Below are 16337 nucleotides of genomic sequence, written 5' to 3'. Positions count from 1 at the left end.
TGACGATTGGATGAGTATATCATCCAAATAAGCCTGAAGTCTAATAGGCACTTCCCTTAGTGCAGCGATCAATGCAGCTAGAATTTTTGTAAACACTTGGGGGGGGGGGGGGCGATGACAGTCCAAAGGGGAGGGCAGTGTATTGGAAATGCTGCCCTAAATAGGAAAAATGTAAGAATTGTCTATGTCGGGGCAAAATAGGAACGTGGAGGTATGCCTCCGTTAGGTCAATTGAACTTAAAAAATCCCCGTGTCTGATGGATCCCAAGATGGAATGCAAAGAATGCATCTTAAAACGCTTATAACAAATGAACTTGTTTAATTTTTTAAGGTCCAAAATGGCTCTCCAGCCCCCCGAGGCCTTTGGTATAACAAAAAGGGTAGAATAAAATCCCAGCCCACATTCCTCAACCGGTACCGGTTGGATGGCTCGAATGTCGAGGAGATGTTGGATCGCCTCCAGCATGAGGCGTCTGTGAGCTGGGTTAGAGGAAACCGGACAGGCCCTGAAGGAGCTAGGGGGGTTGGAGATAAACTCAAGGGCAAGCCCTTGCCTAACAGTAGACCTAACCCAAGCATCGGAGGTGGTAGCATCCCAAACATCAGCAAACATGGCAAACCTACTTCCGATGGGATAACAGGCCCCAGAGGTGCTAGGTTCTGCAATAATAACACCCCCCTCCCCGAAAGGGGCACCTGGAGGACTTTCCCCGCTGAAAGGGGTCAGTCTGGGGCCTCTGTCTGGCAGAGTAGCCTCCCTGATGCCTGTATCCCTGGCTCCCATAGTCCGCCCCCCCGAAAGAAGGAACCATAGTCTTGGTTCCGAAAGGACAAACCCTGGTCTGGGCCTCGAAAGGATGAACGCCTGGGGTAAGGCGTTTGGCGATTGAAGCCCTTCTTAGGAGTTGAGGGGAGAACCTTCCGCTTCTCTTTATTCTCCACCAAGAATGGATCCAAAGCATCTCCAAAGAGGGAGTTGCCCTTGAACGGAGCCGAGGCCAATTTCCACTTGTGGCGTGCATCGGCCTGCCACTGCCGCGGCCACAGGAGTCTTCGGGATGCCACAGAAGAAGCCATGGCTCTGGCGGCGAATCTGGGGGAAGTTAAAGTCGCGTCCGAAGCAAACTGGATTGCTGCCACTAGCTTCGCAATGTCCTGGTGAGTTCTTATGTCAGAAATAGGGATGCGCTGTTGCAGCTCTTGGAGCCAAAGGAGACATGGTCGTGTGAAGAACGATGCTGTAGTGGCGGCCTTGACCGCCCACGTTGCAGCCTGATGCCCTCTTTGCAGAGTGAAATCAGCCTTCTTCTCTTCCGGCTTTAGGACATCCTCTGGAGCCCCTGGCTTGTGTGCTGGTGTGTAGAGGGCGATCACTGGGGCATCTATTGTGGGAACAGAGAGAAACTGCGCCAGTTTGTTAGCGACGTTAAAGAATTTTTTATCTGAGGCTGAGGGACTAGGACCCGATGTGGGAGACGCCCACTGCCGTTGGACTAAATCCACAAAGAGCTTTGGCATTGGTACTGTCTGCACTAGCCGCAGTTGGCCGGGGAGTGGACAATGCCTGCTGAGTCCCAATCTTTGATGCTGATTTTGCCTTGTATAGCAAAGAGGGGAAAAGAGCTGGAGGGAATAGCCCTGAAAAGGCTTTTTGTTCAGTTTCCCTTCCCTCATCTTCGGAAAGCTCAGCCTCCTTGAGCTCTCCTTCCTCTGAGTCGGAGGATTGATCTTGTTCCTCCTGGTCAGGCACAACCTGGTGTGTGAGTGGCACCTCTGGAGTTGGCGCTGGCTGTGGCATGACTGTGGCAGTCGTCTGTCTCAGTGACAGGGCCTCTCTCTGCTGTAAACCAGCTGTGAAGCCCTGAGAAATGGCACTGGCAATGATTTCCTGAAAATTTGGTAGGAACGTGGGAGGTGCCAGGCCCAGTTGTGGTGCAGCAGAAGTAGAAGGAAGTGTGTCCAATCTCTGGACAGTAGGTGGCAGCATATCACCACTGCCAAGCAAGGAGGCCTGAGGCTCCTGAGATGACCCCCATATATTAGAGACATCAATTGGGAAAATGGGGTTAAGAGGGGCTTCCCTATTCAGCCTGTTACCAGGAGAAAGTAACAATGACAACTGCCCTTGTGCTTGGTGGGACTTGTCAGTTGTCTGAGGAGAAGGAGCCTTTTTACTGGCTGCTTTCCTGTGGTTACGCTCCAGAGCTTTTCCCTTTTGTTGCTCGTAACGTGAAGTGGAGGCTTCTTTGGCTTTTTTGTTGCTGCAGCCTTTGCAGTTTTTTTCTTTTTAATGGTGGCTGATCCCCTGCCTTCAGATGTGGAAGGCTGAGGGGAGGATTGTCAGGGGAAATTTCACCATGAGCTAATGAGGTGTAGACCGTCAGCTTTCCTAAAAAGAATATCTTCAGAAAAAGCGAAAATAAGACCCGATAACATGTTCTAATTAAAAACAAAACTTTAATATGAAAATAAAATGAAAACAAATCTATCTAATTGTTACATTTTGGCAAGAGCAATTGTCGCCCACCTTCTTGGCAGATGAACAGAAGATCAAAAGACTCTGGAATGTGTGATGTATTAAGGAACGTGTTAAGAAGCATGCGCAGTAAATCATTGTCAGATAAGGCCTATGACCTGCGCAGTAATATCTCAGCACAGCTAGCAAACAATTAACGCAGTGACAGGGATTGAGGCACCAAGCCCACTTCGGCTGGACGGATGGCAAGTGCCTCCTCAGGTCTGTCAGAGGCTGTAGACATATTTGTTGGACCGGCAGCCGCCATGTTGGGCACTTTGACAGCTGGTTAAAATGGCAATTCGTGCCCTTTTGAAACGGTCGCGAAGCCCGCTCTGACAACTATCTGCTAAGGGAAGACAGCACGCTGCCTCTTTACCTGCTCTGTGGACGGAATCAAGACCTTCGCTTTCCCTTCTGGGTCACTTCGCAGCCGTTTGAATTGTTTTCTGCTCTTTGAAAAGTTTTTTTCCCTTTTCTTTTGAAACTGCCGCGGTTCGCCGCTCAACTGCTTGCCAGAAGCGGTGGAGCGTTTCCTAGAGTAACACTTAGTGTCCAGACAGGGAGAAGGATAGCTCCCCAAGCGCCCCGTTAGAAGGAAAAACAGATTCCCTGCGTGACTGTAAGGCGGGAAGGCACAGGCGAAACGATGACAGCCGTTCGCGCTTGAAATGTCACCTCAGCAGACGTTAGCCTTTGCGCCCTGACAGGGCTTAGAGGCTCTGACCCACTAAATGCCTGGCCGCTAAGGACCTTAGGGCTGCAGGGTCTCTGCGCTGTATTATTGCTGTAATAATTCCAATTACTCACAATCCACAATCACTTAAAGCTGAAAATACGAGCCCTTTTAGACCGGAGATAAACGATGACGCAGCCTTCCTCATCGAAGGACTGAGTCAAAAGCTGGGTCTACCTAGCAACAGGGGCGGAGCTTAATAATGTTACCAGACTCAGTCCTCAATATGATTGGATGAAGGTTAGCCCAGCCTGGATGCTGCCTCCACCATTAGGGAGAATAAACCGTTTCTATCATCAGTTTTCATATGTTCTGAAATTGTTGAAAACCTGTTGATACTAAGACTATATTTAAACTCAAATGTGTTTCCACTAATGACAGTAACAATTTAACTGAATTTAAATAAACTTTGAGAAAATGTATTCAATATGATTTAGACAAAATTACATTACATGTTTCGTTAATTGGTTTTATATCCTACCTTTTATACAGTTACAAAAGTGTCAATGACTCTGAGCAGCTAACACTGCCTAACAGCACAATATATAATAAGCATCAATAAACAATCCTATTAAAAAACTATAGTGGCAGACATGATCAAAGCTCAATAAACAATAAATTTAACAATAACAATAAAACAATAATCACAGCCTCCAAATAGCCTCATTCATGTTTTTAGAGCAGTTTAATATTGGGGGTAATGATGCTCGGATGTGCAGGCAATTTGGAAGAAAATACCCATATCTAGAACCCACTAGTTGTCAATCCATAGGACTTTTCCTGTCAGACCTTATGGAATCAACAGAAATAACATAAGAGCTGCAGTTCCACAAATATTCATAAATTCAATAGAAGCTACTCCAGATCATGAAGCAGAGGTATAACATGTATATATAAGGTGTACCGTAACTTCCTACACCACTGTGCTCTGAACTAGTTGCACCTTCTAAATGTTCTTTAGGGGTAGTCCCATTGTGATAATATACTCAGAAAATTATTTAAGACAAGAGTGATCCTGAGCAGTGCTTTCTGATGCAGTAAATGCTATAACTGGCATACAACATGTTGTGCAAAGGCCCTCCTAGCCACAGCAGCCATTTGTTCTTTAAACAGAACAACAGAATAACAGAGTTGGAAGGGACCTTAGAGGTCTTCTAGTGCAACCCCCTGCTCAAGCAGGAGACCCTATCCATTTTAGACAAATGGTTGTCCAATCTCTTCTTAAAAACCTCTACTGTTGGAGCACCCACAACTTCTGGAGGAAAGTCATTCCACTGATTAATTGTTCTAACTATCAGAAGATCTCTCCTTAGTTCTAGGTTCGTTCTCTTTGATTAGTTTCCATCCATTGCTTCTTGTCCTGCCTTCAGGTGAGCCAGGAGTCCAGGAGAATCTTCAAACTGCACACCACTGCTGTCTGGAGTAGTGTAACCTCACCCAGAACTAAAAATAAAATAACATTAGATCCAAGAGGATCTAAAACTCACAAACACTCAGTTTTGCTAGGATTGAGCTGAGCCCATTTCTTTCTAATGCAATCCCCACAGCATCACTTGGTCAGTCCAAGACAAAGATGTAAAGCAAGGTATCATCAGTACTGATCTTTCATCTCGGACCACTAAATTATCTCACTCAATGGCTTTATGTAGATTTTTTTTAATCTCTTATTTTTTAAAAATAGCATATCATTTTCTTAAAGTGTCAGTTATCATGGTGAAGTATATGTCTTACTCCATATCTAATACCATATCTGCTGTCAAAATTAGCCTCAGAAACTATGTTTAATTCATAACCTTATCCATTTTATTTGCTTTAAAACAGACAATTAGCAGACAATTATAAAAGCAAAATGTGTTACCTCCTTTTCATGTATTCGGAACAATGCTTGTTCATCTCGAGAAGTGCTGTTTTTCCCCAAACCTAACTTGGGTGACATCTATTATAAAAAACAATATTTTGTATTTAATACCAGTGTTAACACAGAGAAAAAATATTATAAGAAGACAACCAAATCCAGGCGAACAATACATACCAATGAGAGGGACATAGGTTTCTCACGTAAATATCTAGGATTTTCGAGCTGAAAAAGATGCATTAAAAGAGGTTTAATATGAAGACTTTCTGAACTGATAAAGTCTAGAGGAAGATGTTTAAAGGGTTTGTGCTTAGTTTATGATAGAGACATATTTTAAAAAATCTCATACTAAACTCATGAAACCAACAGCTTAGCTTTAAGAGTTGTAGTCCCTCCAGCAAATCTTCACAAAGTTACTGTGAAGTGAAGAGAAATAGTGAGATATAAATGGAATGAAAAAAGCTTATATTTAAGAGAGAAGGAGGGAGGGGGAGCGAGAGGGAGAGGGGGGAAGGAGGGGGGAGAGAAAGAGAATGAATGAATGAATGAATGAATGAATGAATGAATGAATGAATGAATGAACAAACAAACAAATGACAATATGGGAAATTGAAGCAGGTTATGATGTCCTAAATAATATTTTGAGAAGCAACATTTTAACTTTTATGTATTTATTTAATTTTTCTCGGGATTTTCTTATCCTTCAACTCACTGTTAACCAGACAATATCTCTGTGGTACAAACTGAAAGTCTATGAATAGTTCATAGTGAGTATATCTATCAGCTCATAGAACTATTCTTTTTACATCTTTGTTAAACAGCCTAATAATTTTATTTAAACACCAAACCCACTGTTTCATTTGTTATGCAAATAGACATGGATGCAACTAACACCTTTAACATCTACAAAATGTTTACTTATTTGTTATTTTTAAAATGTAGTAAATTAGCAATTCTGGATGATTTCCAATATATACAGACAAATGTTATATACAGACAAAAACAAAACCACTCCCAATGCTATTGCCTGAGATGTCAATGTGTAGTTGATTCATTTCATCTTTCACTATGTCAAGGTTTTTCATGTTCATGTTCCTTATGTTATTTGGTTTCACATTACTGTTAATTCTGACTTTTTAGCTTTTGGATTTTGTTTTTCAATGTAGCAACATCAGCAACTAGATATCCCAAACATATTAATCTAGCTGCATCACAAATATTATTTGTTCACTACATTTCAATTTTCAGCTTTTCCCCAATATTTGAGCGCCAACCCCTTTTTTTTAGCGATGACATGCCATGTTACAGAAATTAATTAACCTGACTGCAATTGTCACCTATGAGTGGACTTTGTTAGGACAAATATAATGAAGCATGGGACTCATTTATGCAAAACACAGCTGGTTTAAAATGTGATAGTTAAATAAATGTATGAGAAATATATATGTATTTGAATAATAATTGCATTAGGTAGCTATTTACTTATTTCTTTTTATTTACTATGAGATTTATATGCCACCCATCTCACCAAGCTACCCTCTAGGCAGCTTAAAACAAGTAAAAGGAACAGAATAAAATATTTAAAAATTACAATAACAATTATTACCATTAAAATTAACATTAAAATCAACAAAAATGGTTAAAAAGTGAGCAAGATACTTTGGGTGGAGGTAGAATATTTTAATCTACGGTATTAACCACCCTCCAGTAGGACACATCCCAATTGACAGAGCCAGGATTTCGGGTCCTTTGGGAAAGCCAAGATGACCGGTACAGATCTATATACAAAATTGTAACTATTTACAGTTAAAATGATACGGAATATTATTTTTCTGATTACATTTATTCACTTTTTTTTAAAATCACGCTTTCTATATTTTTTTTTTCTTTAACAATGAATGCATTCTTATCTTAGTAGGATTTTTTCCATTTCTTTGTTATTATTTTAAAAGTAAAAAAGGATAAATAAATTAATACATTAAAAATGTTTCAGAAAGTAATTATAATAGCAAAAAACCATCGACTTTCAAGAAAAATATCATGATGGATAATGTAATAAAGCTTCATTAAATTTTCCCTTGGAATTATTTTTAAAAACCTGCATAATATTGATTTTAAAAAATGCATTTATTTTTACCCTATGGGCAGATTTTATGTTTTATTTATTATTTACATAATTTATATTCTGCTCAATTTTAAATACTCAAGGAAGCTCATTTAAAACATTATAAATATCCTAAAACAGTCAATTTAAAACAACAAATATAATTAAAATATAATTAGAAATTGGAAACAACCCACTAGAGTACCTTAGGCCCCCGAAGCAAAAACTTTTTACCACCTTTCTGAATTTTAAAAGTGGAAGGGTAATCCTGCCTTGGGGAATTAGAGTACTACAGAGAGAGAGAAATATTGCAAACAAACAAACAAGCAAACACTGATTCGGCACTTGTGACTCTTAAAAGTCCCACACCATCATTTCCTGGACTAACTACATAGGACAGGTAGATTGTTTTGGGAAGAGAGGGTTCCCTAATAAAATAGGTCCTAGTCATGTAAGATTATATTGAACTGCACACATAAGCATACCAACAAATGCAAAGCCTATACTATAGAAACAACACTGACAAAATGGCTGTCACTTGCCAGCAGGGTGACTACCAGATTCTCCATAAGCTTAAGCTTCCAGGTAGTCTTCAAAGGTAGCCCCTACTGAATACATTTCAACAATCCCATCTCAACATAACCATGATTCTTGCAAGAACATCCCATTCCAAAAGGAGTGTAACTGGCACAGCACTTAGACAAAGGCTCCCCTGTCCACAATTTATAGTTTCTGTTCAAGAAGCAGTTGTGAATCCAGTAGAACATATAAGTCATGAACCCACTAGGAGCAGCACCATCCAGAGCCTGCATAGGGCCAACACCACAACCAATATATGATGTCTTCTACATAAACAGCACCCACCGGTACTGAAGAATCTTTAACCAAAGAAAAAGGGAAACTTGTTTCTTTTAGCAAAACTTTGCTAGAGTATACTTCCTGCACTTAAATTACCATAATAATGTATTGTTTGTAAAGAAAAAACCCCCAAAAATTCCAGTTAAGGTTAATTATTATCTCCTTAATATATATATATTTAAATTAAGATGAATATTTGTAGTTCAGGGCTGAAATGAAGCATCTTTCTGTTCTCTGAGCTTGGTTGTTTTCTTGCAAGATGTTTTATTACCCAAAGTAGGTAACATCATCAGTGCCAGCAAGCACTCCTCATTTTAGAAAATACAATGAACTACTCCATTCATAACTGAATTATGTTCAAATAGAATCGTTACATTCAAGCTAAAAGTCCAAAGCAGGAGTTGTAACTTTTTTATGCTACCTAGCCCTGAGGATGTTGCATGTTTAAACTTGGATGGCACACTTCCCCATTCAAGAATAGAGCACAATCTGCAGGTCTTCTGGGACTCATACTGCCTGATGAGCAGGAAGGCCATTGCATAACTTTGACTTAATACACCAATTGTACCCTTCCTTAGATAGAGAAGCCTTTAAGACAATCATTCTCAAACAGGTCTTTTCAGCTTGACATCTGCATTCTACAAGGGGCTATTGTTGAAAGCACCCAAAAGCTTCAACTGGTCCAGAATGAGGCAGCATGGGCATGTAACACTTCTGCTCCATAAGTGAATTGGTTGGCAGCTTGTTTCCAAGTGTGATTCAAGTTGCTTGTTATTACTCATGGCATAGGATCCAACTACCCAAGGGACTAACTCTCCTAGTATCCAGTCCAACAAGAATGGAAAGTTCTGGGTTCCTTTGATTAAACAATACCATCTACTGCGATCCCGAAACCACCTTCTCTCACAGCACTTACCCTCTGAAATGAGGTTCCCTCAAAGATCCAGGTGGCTACTATCCAATTGGAAGTTCACAGGACCTTGAAGACCTGGCTCTTTATCCAGCTTTTGGCTAGAATACCCTTTTAAAGAGTGTGTATGTTTGTTGCTATCTGGTTTTCCCATCTATATTTCTTATTGATGCACTATTATTTGATATTTTTAAGATTTGCTAAGCTGTCAGTAGAAAAATCCAAGTAATTTTATCAACAAACTGACTGCAGAGGCAGAGACAATGCCATCTACCAAACCATTTATTTGGCATTAGGCTATGTAGCACTTCAGGCTTGAAAGCAAAGAGATGCTTTAGAGTTCACAGGGCTACAAATGTAGAACCTTTCTGAAACTCCTTAAATAGTTGTGCCAATTCCTGAAACGACATAACTATTTGATAGGAGCAAAAACAGTTATTTTCTGAGGGACAAAACCCTCCCCACATACAAACATAGACTCCCATCATATGAAACACATGAAAGTAACAAAAATTCATCATCCTATATCTTTCCAATCTTATATGATATTATCCACAACTCTCCGCAGTTCCACTGACCTTTTGATTTCCTGTTCCCATCATCTAACAAACACTTTTCTTACATGGGTTTTGAAAGAGATTAGATATATTTGATGTACGAATAGCTACTAGTCATGACGGTTATATACAACCTCCAAAATAAATGACAGTGTATCTCTGAATACCAGATGGTGAAATACAGAAAGAAATCTGTTGCTGTACATCTTGCTGATGGATTTCCTAGAAACACTTAGTTGGACACCGTGGAAAATAAAGTTTTGGATTCTTAAATATCTTTTAAAACACCAAGATTTATTTTAATTTCTTTCCAACTCGTTTTAGAATATCATATGCAAAGTCATGCCACATACTGAATGCAGGGATTACAATGATTAACATTTTGAAATAAAAAAGGAAAAAACAGAATTTACCCCAAGATTCCAACTGTTGAGACGAGCTTCAAAGTCACTGTCATCAAAAGAAGTTTTTCTTCTATAACACTCTCCCTGAAACATTCAATTTTTAGGTAAAATGTTTTAGTGGAAATATGGAAAAACGGGAAAATTGGGAGAAAAATGTGCATTATATACAAATTGCTGTACATAATGCTATGTAATTTCTTAATACAAATCAGTAATTATTTCCACATAAATAGTAGTAATGGCAGAGGAGAATTAATTTAGCATATGGAGGCCTCTTTGGGGAATCTTTGCATCAGGAAACTGTTTATAAAGACACTGAAGGAAATGGGAGAAAATTCTGGGAATTTAGTCAATTAAGTTGAGGAAAGCTGTATAATTTTCAGAGCTCTTTGTCTTTTCATGCCATTTTATTTATTAAGCTATGACATTTGATACAAGTTAAATTATTCAAAACAGACATCTTCAAATGACTATTGTTAAGAAGAGGACAAAAAAGCTTAAATACTTTAGAGTTGACCTTGGTGTTGAAACATATATGCTACCTGTTTCCCATATTCTTTATTGGGCCCAACTCAATACTTTTTTTTTTGCAAAAAAAACTGTTGTAGTTTAAGACATATTGCAATATGCTATGCTATGCTACACACACACACACACACACACACACACACGAACACATTTTTTATATCAGTTCTGCCTTTTTTCCGTTTTAACTTCTTAGGTGTTACTGAAATGCGGGACTCACCATACCTGTTTTTGCATTTTGAAACTTAAAGAAAACTGGCTACTGCAAATATGGAAAAAAACTTACCCTTGTATTTGATGGAAAGGTCTCATCTTCTGACAAATGAGGAGGACTCGTAGAATGTGACCTTAAGGCTAGTTTTCCATTACAGGTAAATTGTTCCCTGTAATAAATAGCAATAAACAGAACACACTGAAACATCAGTCTTCTCAACAGTTCCTTAATAACAGTTTATTTATATTTCTATCTTGCCTTTCTACCTCAATACTACTATATGCATTTTCCAAAGCCACAGAAATGGAACAATTAAAACAATCATCATAATAAACCAACAATGTGAGGCAACTAAAAATTGTACCAATCAACTTTGATCTCCTAACCCTTTTGGAAAGCAGCTTGTCTATTATAGCTTATATTTGCTTCCTAAAAAGTATACAAGTGGTCCTCACATTAGCAACTGCCCCCACATAAGCTTCTTAAGACTGGGTTCTGGAGTTCCATTGGTTGCACACATACCTGAGGTCATATGACCACATTTTGAATGCTTGGCAACCAAATCACTTTTATGGCTGGTTTGAGTGGTCCAAGGTCACATAACTATACAACTTTATAACTTGTTTGCCAGTTTTTGACCTTTCCAACAAAAAAGGCCCATATAATTACATGGATTTGTTTAACAACCACTATGTTTACTTAACAACCACTGCAAAAAACTAATTACATCAGTACAGTCATGTTGGTACTTCAACTTATGACCATCATGACTCCATTATAAATCAAGGATTCCCTATATTGCCATTTTAGCAAGAGTCAACAAATTACAACTTTTATGCACAAAATGGAGAATACAATATTTTTTTTAAAAAGGAGAAAAGAAATATAAATACTTACTAGAGCTTCTAGAATGTTAAATCATACTTTACCAAACCCAAAGAGGGAGCCTTTTTCCATTTTAATTATAGTAAAACCTATGGTGAAAAATCTATTTTGTTCTAGAGAACAAAATAGTCCTAAAGAACATAGAAGCCAATACATTCTTTCTTTGATAGAACATAGATCTTTGAGTTAATCTAAAAAAGATCTGATGTAATAATGAATTTTGAATAATAAGGTAAATTAATGTATCATTTTTCTCTCTTTCTTTTCAGTCTACCAAAAATTAACGTTGTCCTTTCTTTCTTTTTCATCACATTAGAATTCAATTTTTTACTTACCAAATTTGTTCTTTTAGAAAAATATAGCTACCATTTTAATGGTTTCATAATTAAGAATGTTAATGTAACAGTAACGGTTCCCCTCAAACATATGTGCTAGTCGTTCCCAACTCTAGGTGGCGTGGTCATGTGGCCGGCATGACTAAATGCCGAAGGCACACAGAACGCTGTTACCTTCCCACCAAAAGTGGTTCCCATTTTTCTACTAGCATTTTTACGTCCTTTCAAACTGCTAGGTTGGCAGAAGCCTTTACCCTATCTTAATATCAGCTAAGTTATCCCAATTTCAAAATAGCAAGTCTGGTTTTCATAATCAAGGAAAATAGAACTATTAAAAGTTTTTAGAGCTACTGTATTTTAGTAATTTTCAGCTTTCTATTTAAAATAAAACCTCAACATTTTAAAAGAAAGGAAGAAGACTGTAAGCAAACCTTCCATATAGTTGAATAATAGATGAAAACAATATGAAATCTGCTTAAAAATTAAACATTCTTAAATTATTAAACATTCTATTTTTCTAATTCTTAAACATATTAGTTACAAGTATGTATAGTACATTTCATTTTCATAGCACACTGTAACCAACAGTTCTAATTGCTACAACTACAAGCTTTCCTTACTTTATGATACAGTGGTAGGTTTCAATTAATTTTACTACTAGTTTGCTTGTGTGTGTGTGTCTGCGCGCACGCACGCATGCATAACACTTCTTTGCATACGGGTGGGCAGAGCCTCCCACCGCTGCCACTACCGGTTCGCCCAATCCGGGGTGAACCGGCAAAAAGCCACCTCTGTTATAATAGGATTATATACAGTACCAGAGGAAAAAGTGGTTTGAAGGGCATGGTGTTAAAGTCTTATACTTAAGCTCTCAGAATAACAGAATGACATATTTGGAAGGGATCTTGGAGGTCCTCTATTCCAATTCCCTGCTCAAGCAGGAGCCCCTATGCCTGTTATGACCCAGGTGGTCGAGGCAAGGCAGGCCTCTAGAAAGTCCTTTATTGCTCTAAGTCAGCGGTTCTCAACCTGTGGGTCGTTACCCCTTTGGGGGCTAACGACCCTTTCACAGGGGTCGCCTAAGACCATCAGAAAACACATATTTTCGATGGTCTTAGGAACCAAGACACCTGTGTGCCAATGTTTGAAGCCAGGGGAGTGGCGGTGGCAGATGCTGCCTTGCGAAAGGGAGGGGCTACCTGACAAGAGCAGCAGCGTGAGGACAGCCGAAGCCCAGCCAATTGCGACACGAGAGGCACCAGGGGGCGGATTCGACAGCTGCGCTTGACAAGGGTAGGGAGGGGGGAGAATGGAGCGCCTGAGTGCCGGCGAGGCAGCACCCTGAGCGGTGGCTGGGCCGAGCTCAGTCTCCCAGCGGGGAGGGGACACCGGGAAGTAGGAGCCGAGAACCGAGCGGGAAGGGTGGCGACAATGTCCCTTCAGTCCGCAGCTGCTACCTCCTTGGAGACTCGGAAGTTCACACGGGCACTCTGCAGCAGCTGGCTCCAGACGTTCGGGTTTTCCCTTTTCTGTAAAAACCTCTGTTCATTCACAAGGACACCCGCCTTCATTTCCTTCCAGCAATATCTATGAATGAATGAGTGGTTGGAAAACTTGGGATCGAGAGGATTCCAGGAGTTTAGAGGAAGAGGGGGAAAAAGGTAGCCATCACAAAATATCTTCAGCAGCCACTTTGGAAAAAAATAAAGCACTACATCTTTTTAGTTTTAAGCTTCCATGCTTAGAATAGAATGAAATGGAATAGGAAATGAAATGGAATGGGAATGAAATAGGAATAGGATGTAATGTAATGTAATGTAATGGAATGGAATGTAATGGAATGGAATGGAATAGAATAGGAATAGAATGAAATAGAAATGGAAATATTTATTGGTGAAGTGCGACAAGACACAAAAGGAATTTGTCCCCAGTGCACCAACTCACTGTGCATATAAACAGCAAGTAATATATCATAGGTCATAATAATAGTTACAATCATTAGTTACAAACAATTGATAAATGATAAAGAACCAGTAGGACAAGATGAAAAATAGGAGGGGATATCCAACCTAGTACTGTATTTCTCTTTGACCCATTTTTTTTACTGTCTTTCTTCTCTGTTTTATTTTTATTTTGTTAACAACTGAAATGTTTCACGGACTTTTTGTAACAAGGTTAGAGGTTATATTATATTATATATATTATTTTCATTAGCAAACAATTTCACAATATATAATTACATATTGTTTTGTGATTAATCACTAACCTTTAATTATGTTCAATTTATAATAATGAAAATACATCCTGTATATCAGATATTTACATTACAATTCATAACAGTAGCAAAATTACAGTTATGAAGTAGCAACGAATATAATACAATACAATACAATAGTAGAGTTGGAAGGGACCTTGGAGGTCTTCTAGTCCAACCCCCTGCCTAGGCAGGAAACCCTATACCGTTCCAGACAAATGGCTATCCAACATCTTCTTAAAGACTTCCAGTGTTGGGGCATTCACAACTTCTGGAGGCAAACTGTTCCACTGATTAATTGTTCTAACTGTCAGGAAGTTTCTCCTCAGTTCTAAGTTGCTTCTCTCCTTGATTAGTTTCCACCCGTTGCTTCTTGTTCTGTCCACAGGTGCCTTGGAGAATAGCTTGACTCCCTCTTCTTTGTGGCAACCCCTGAGATATTGGAACACTGCTATCATGTCTCCCCTAGTCCTTCTTTCTCTTAAGCTAGACATACCTAGTTTACCGAGTTACCTCCTATACAGAATTTCTAAAATCAGTATCCCAAGCTTCCTTCCGATATGCTGGATCTTCTGTTTCTTATTGCAATAATAACCTGTACATTTTTAACATTGTTCCTTTTGATTGTTCTAAATACTGAAATATTAATTTTTAAAATTGGTATAAGGCTGTATTGCTGAAGTTCTAATACTGGTATTTCTAATACCCCAAAGAGACGTTAGTTTATATTGCCTATCTATTCTTCATTAAGAATATTACAATACTATATTACTATACAGATCTTGTATTCTATAAAGGTTGTTTTCTCGCAAAACTTTTAGCCAAACAGATTAAGGAATTAAACAAGCATCCTATGTTAAAGCTATGTATTTACTGTTCCAAATTTGAAGTATTAATTTCAGTGAAAACATTTTGGATCTATTTTAGTCATAGCAGAAAGACCAGACAGAAACACAACCAGATAAGCTAATTCAATTTTATTGTAACGCTATATTAACAAAATCTGAAAGTACAATTCTCCTGCAGTCACCTTTACAGCCTAAGTTACTTGTTCCACCTACTATGCATATCTGATCATTCCTTAGGCCAGGGGTGTCAAACTCAAGGCCTGCGGCCCCTATCCAGTCTGCAGTGGGCTTAGATCTGGCCCGCAGGGCTACCTTGCAAACAGCGAAGGATCAGCCCATGGGGCCTCTGCTAGCGAAAACGGAGCTCCAGCTCCATTTTTGCTGGCAGAGGGTTGCAAGAGGCCGTCCACGCCGAAAATGGACCTCAGGAGGGCAGTGCACGGTCCTCCCAAGCTCTGTTTTCACTGGCAGAGGGTTACAGGAGGCCGTCCCAGCTGAAAACAGAGATCAGGAGCCTGTTTTCGCTGGCAGAGCGCTTGGGCCATCACAGGCGCCCCCAACACAAGTGACGTCAAGCTGCCCATGGCCACCCTGGCCTCGGCCACGCTGCTCCCCTAAGTCAAACCCAACCCTAATGCAGCCTCAATGAAATCGAGTTAGACACCCTGCCCTAGGCAGCATCTCTTCACCTAGTCTCCTAAAGTCATTTCCACATACCATTACAATCTTTTTCATTCTAGAAAAACATTTTGGGTGAAAAAAGCATTGATTTGTAAAAAAAATAAATATTTCGCTCTAATATAGTGGGAGCTTTGTCTACCTAAATAAAACATGCTTTTATTGCAGGAATCTTCATTGTCCTTGCATCTATGAATCCATGACTATGTATTGAATTTTGAAATCTCTTATGAACTCCAGTCTCACCTTTTAATTAATCAATACTGGTCAATGCTAAAATCCCTTTTACTATAAAATTTTCTGTGTGGGATTTTTTTATTGTTCTTAATCTTCAATAAATAACCAGGAACATACTGTAAATAAATGTTAAGAGTTACTACTATTTTATCAAATTTCCCACGTATAAATATTTATCTTCCCTATGCTTCAGAATCTTTTGAATCTTGACATTTATGCCAGCTTTGAAAATATATTAATGCATTAACTATGTAACTACATAATTAGATCAATAAGCAACTGTAATATAAAATCACTATGAAGGCTCTCACTTCTTAGTTTTATTAATATATGGTACAGGAATACATTTAAATAGACAAACTCCAATTTTGCATTATAATAAAATAACTTCCAAAATAAATAAGTCAGCTAATATTCCATGT

At 39.0% G+C, this 16337-nt stretch overlaps 1 protein-coding gene across 5 annotated transcripts in view; it reads right to left on the bottom strand.

Moving 5' to 3' along the window:
* The window catches only part of CEP112 (centrosomal protein 112), a 308615-nt gene that overhangs the window by 268965 nt on the left and 23313 nt on the right, over positions 1-16337 (bottom strand). For 4 of the 5 annotated variants that reach the window (XR_014175685.1, XM_081956682.1, XM_081956685.1 and 1 more), the window contains exons 5-8: positions 10751-10847; positions 9949-10023; positions 5284-5331; positions 5110-5187 (exon numbers count right to left, since the gene is read on the bottom strand). Coding sequence is in view for 4 of the 5 variants with exons in the window: in XM_081956682.1 (XP_081812808.1) it covers positions 5110-5187; positions 5284-5331; positions 9949-10023; positions 10751-10847 (298 nt within the window). In the remaining variant the exon portion in view is untranslated. The remainder of the gene's footprint in view (positions 1-5109; positions 5188-5283; positions 5332-9948; positions 10024-10750; positions 10848-16337) is intronic. The other variant, XM_081956684.1, reaches the window with a different exon arrangement.

The sequence above is a fragment of the Natrix helvetica genome, assembly GCF_964273705.1.
Source record: "Natrix helvetica genome assembly, chromosome: 1".
Classification (NCBI taxonomy): Eukaryota; Metazoa; Chordata; class Lepidosauria; order Squamata; family Natricidae; genus Natrix; species Natrix helvetica.
This window is presented reverse-complemented; position numbering and strand designations above follow the sequence as displayed.